This window comes from Ylistrum balloti, unplaced genomic scaffold (assembly GCF_031769215.1).
Source record: "Ylistrum balloti isolate Yb309-2 unplaced genomic scaffold, AGI_CSIRO_Ybal_v1 Utg369972, whole genome shotgun sequence".
Taxonomy (NCBI): Eukaryota; Metazoa; Mollusca; class Bivalvia; order Pectinida; family Pectinidae; genus Ylistrum; species Ylistrum balloti.
Window position 1 is genome coordinate 1,163,893 of NW_026782064.1, and position 4,496 is coordinate 1,168,388.

General features: G+C 38.3%; 1 protein-coding gene across 1 annotated transcript; it reads left to right on the forward strand.

Moving 5' to 3' along the window:
* The first annotated feature begins 1,266 nt into the window (after positions 1-1,266).
* LOC132547657 (uncharacterized) lies at positions 1,267-2,643 on the forward strand. Its single transcript, XM_060211443.1, has one exon. The coding sequence runs from the start codon at positions 1,267-1,269 to the stop codon at positions 2,641-2,643; it is 1,377 nt and encodes a 458-aa protein (XP_060067426.1).
* The last annotated feature ends 1,853 nt before the right edge of the window (positions 2,644-4,496 follow it).

Here is a 4,496-nt window from a genome sequence, read left to right on the forward strand (position 1 = left end):
TGAACTTCGTACCCTACATAATCATACCATCAGCTGTCGAAATGTATTGCGTATAGGAAACAAAAACATGACGTGTAGATTTCAACAGTTGTCCTTGGAAGCCATTTCTTTTACGAAGAAAAAAATTAGTTGACATTTTCTTCTCTTTCCGTTGACGAAACTCGTGAAGATTTGTGCTTGTTGGCTGAAAAAGAGACTAACTAAAATGGAAAATAATATTCGTAGACGATTTTATCAACTTGAAAATGAATACAATATCTTTTAAAAATGGATATCAATAGTTTTATCTGATAGACATATTTGATGACTTGTTAAACGTTTTTACATACCAATATTTATCCTAATAATGTGGAGAGGTCAGCCTGTGTTATACATCTGTCAATAGTCAACAAAGGGAGAAAATAACATGGATTTTTGTACTGCAAAGTCTATTGATCGATAAGATTTTATCACCTAAATCCCTACCATTCATTTAGTTGTGTCAGGTTTAGGTTCGCTATAAACATGTCACAGAGGATACATTAGGTTTACGTTAGGTCTACCCAACACACGTGCTGCCGGCGTTGATATATAATATACCTAGATGTCATAATATTCCACTACTACTCACACACAACAATGCACACCTGACAAACCTAATAATACGAGTCTAGTACATTACACCCTATAAATGATCGAACTTCTTCAATTATAATTAATTTGAAGTGATCAACAAGTCCACGCCATTAGCGGAGTGGAGTTCTGTACACATAACATACAAAGGCGTCAGCCCGTAGCTACACCAGACATATATATACAGCGAGTTTATTTACCCCGGCACTGCATTGTAAATCGGCTTTTTACATATAAATTCAGGTAGATGTATTTATTTAATAGAATCTTTTCACTTTTGTTAAATACCCAGTACGAATTTGAATGCCCTTTGCCCACATAATAAGTTGTTATAATCGGATAGGTTTAGTAAGGCTTTCTACCGGGGATTTACCTGTTGATTAACCTAACGAAATGTAACTGTATACTTCCATTCCTTCTTTCAGGAGTGTGCGCTGGACAGGTGAGGGGAAGTTTGTTTCCACTTCAGCCAAGATTCTACGTCACAACCGGCCATCCTAGTGTTCCAAATTCCACCACGGACATTCCTCTTTCCGTGGACACATGTGTTACGGGATCTGTGTACCATGAATTTTGATTTTCGAATCGGATACCATAAGCTAGTGTATAAACTGACACAAAAGGACGACAACGGAGTAAACTTAAAACGACAAAATGTCTGTTCAAATGGAGAACAATCCCCCTCCGCCTAAGCGTCGTCTAGATTTCTTTCTGACGGAGAAAACTCCAGCAAGACGATTCGAACCCAGAGCGTCGATAGATAAACGTCAGCAGGAGAAAGCTATAATAGAGAACATTTCACGGCGTATGTTCCCTGTTGGTGTTCGCGCTCCACTTTTAACAGATATACCCGATAATCGTGGAGACACTAACTTCCGGTTCGATGTTATAAGCCCCAAACGAATACCCCGCCCGATGAAAGAACAATTATCTTCTTCGTTCAGTCCACGCAAGCAGACACCGAACAACAGGTCACAGAATTCTTCTAAAACGCCATCTGTAATTTCCCCAAGAGCGTTCAAATTTCTGCTTTCGGACGGATCTTATAAGGATACTAAGACGACCGACGATACAATTAAGCAACCAGATGCTTGGGAGCAGTGGAAGGAAAATATTGCGCGTGCCAAAGATGCACGTGACCGGATGTACCGGAATACATATTGTTTATCTAAGGACAAGTTGCGATACCATGTGTGCACGCTTCCTCGAATCGTTAACGACAGACCATGGACGGTCGGTGATATTCCCGTTGACAATAGTAGAAAAAACATGGTGTTAGAGCGACAGGTTAAAGATGCGGTCCTATCAAACAGGATGATAGTACCACAACCGGAAAAGAAACGAGTAGAATCAATTCAGGTAAAGGGACTTCAAAAACAAAACACAATGGACTCTGTCACGAGCGAAAATTGTTTTGAAGTTCGAAGAATTGAAGCAAGCACTGAATTCTTGAAGGAAAATGCGGGACAGTTAACAACCGTAGTTAGACAACCAAGTGACATGGGGCGAATTTATGAACACGCTTCATCCAAAACGAGGAAAATCGATCGTCCATTAAAACATGAATATATGAAATACCGACCAGCGCAGTGGGGAATTAAAGTTCCATTACGCCTGAGGAAAAACTCCAACCAAGGAATTACAGACAGAGACTATAAATCTGTGGAGGCATACAAGGAGTATGTGGAGTTGATGCAACAGCGGGGAGTGGAAGGGAAGAGCAATGACCATAGGTCAGCAGATAGGGAAAGTAGTTTGGTGTCACATTATGGGTACGAAAATAGGGTTCTTCAATCTGTGATTGACGTCAACCAGCCCAATCCTGCTACCGGTGCGGACGGTAGGTCTGGTAACCATGCCAACTCCATTGTGATTGAAATAAAGCCCACATGGGATGAACACGAGAGTAGGAAAAGTGAAAAACAGGCGCCTTCTGACGAAGGCAGAACGTGCCCAGTAAACTCTCCATTACTGGGAACCCACCAAGAAAAGGTTGAACTTCTAGAGGAGGTTGACCATCAACCAGAGTGAATGATATTTGAGTAATCGAATAGTTATCTTTGTGTATCGACAATCGGTACCATTCGTGGAATTTTGGGTCATTGTGGAATAACACGACAATGTGCATTGACTATTTAATTAATCAATGATTGGCCTTGACATTACTGTATCCTCATTAGGGAGCCTAATAGCTCACGTGCCGGTTGGTTAGTTTTGAAGAATACCAATAATCATACAGCATCATGTGACACCCATGTGACATAGCTTATCTTTTGTTATATAACATAATAAGTCCTAAAAACAAATTGAAATATGAAAAATGATACGAATCACTTACGTATTTACAACTCTGTTAATCTATAACACGTGAACCCTTTATGTTGTCTTATTGTTAAGAGGAAAGCAGCTTGTACAGTACTGTATATTGAATTGTACAAACAAAGTATTTGTTGATGTAAACGTAATACCTACGTATAATCAAAGGCAAAACAATGCTAACTCATAACTGTCAATCTCAGATTCCCACGTATACTCTCAATGTCAATACGTGTAATTTGCATGTTGATTTAACATTTAAACATATCCATTAGAAAATAAAAGAAATACGAAATCATGCTAAAATTCTCACTTTATATTTACAAGGTAATAGTTTTTAGTACCAGTGCCAATAGCTATCACCATCAACTTTTATATACATAACAGTTAAACCAGAATAGTTTGAAAAGCGTGTTTTTCTTGAAAGCAGTGTGAGGTTCCATGGTACTATTTTATGAGAATTTTGATATCAAACTGTACTCTTTTATTTGGATTAACGATTTTTTTCTACTTAGATAACGAAGCTCTATCTAATCATTTTATTCAGAATGCTTTCAGCACTGATTAATCCAGTCAACAAGGTATCGACAAGGTATCTCCGCTGTTTATCCGGATGAATTATATAGTGTTTTGTTCGGACCAACAAACTGTCGGATTGTCGAGGAACTGTTTTACTTGAAATGACAGTTTTACTATGTTTACGATTACTGAGGATTATCTAAACCGAGGCAGGTCTCGTTACATTACTGTTCTGCACATATAATTTATATATCCGTACCGGGAGACAACACAATGTGACTGTCTTAAGCATTCAATCTTGCTCGTGCCGATTTAAGTTGATCTTGGGACAAATTTAATGCGAGGCAGTTCATGTGGAATTTGTCTGAAGACCAACCCAATTTACCACCACATGCCATCGACAAACGCAAGATTCATTGCTTATATTTCTGGTGGTTTGTTTTCAACATTTTGAACGAATCGTAGTCTACAGTTACTTGTGCGAGTCTAATGGATTGCGTTTTAAGATAAAGTCCGACATTTTAAATTAGAGGACGATCAAACAGTATTACAAAGGCAAAATATAATTATGCGACACGTTAGAAAAACAATAGGAAACAACATAATCAAACTGTAATTATTGATTTTGTCAATTTATTTTAGAAATGATGAAAATTGCCCGACAGCTACGCGAAAGAATAATGTTTATACTGCGTTCTCCGGTCGTCTCCCACGTCGCTTCCAACTGGGCGGCAGCCATTTTAAATTGTCGCGGAGTGTGATTTGTTTGAATCTTTCTCAGTAGCCTTAAGTATCCCTGGCATCAAGAACTTAGTCGGAAAGCAGTGACCTATCAAAGGCGCTCAGTGGACGTTCTTGACCTTGATGGAAATCGTCATTTTCCTGCAGTGAATGATTTATAAATTTTGTAGCAGACTAAAACATTTGAAAAGTCTTAAGCAGTTATCAAAACATGGAAAACCGACGCAACTCTGCTCAAATTAACATAACGTAATATTTTGATTAATCTAATACTTGTACATATTATTTGTCTTTATAAATTCACATTC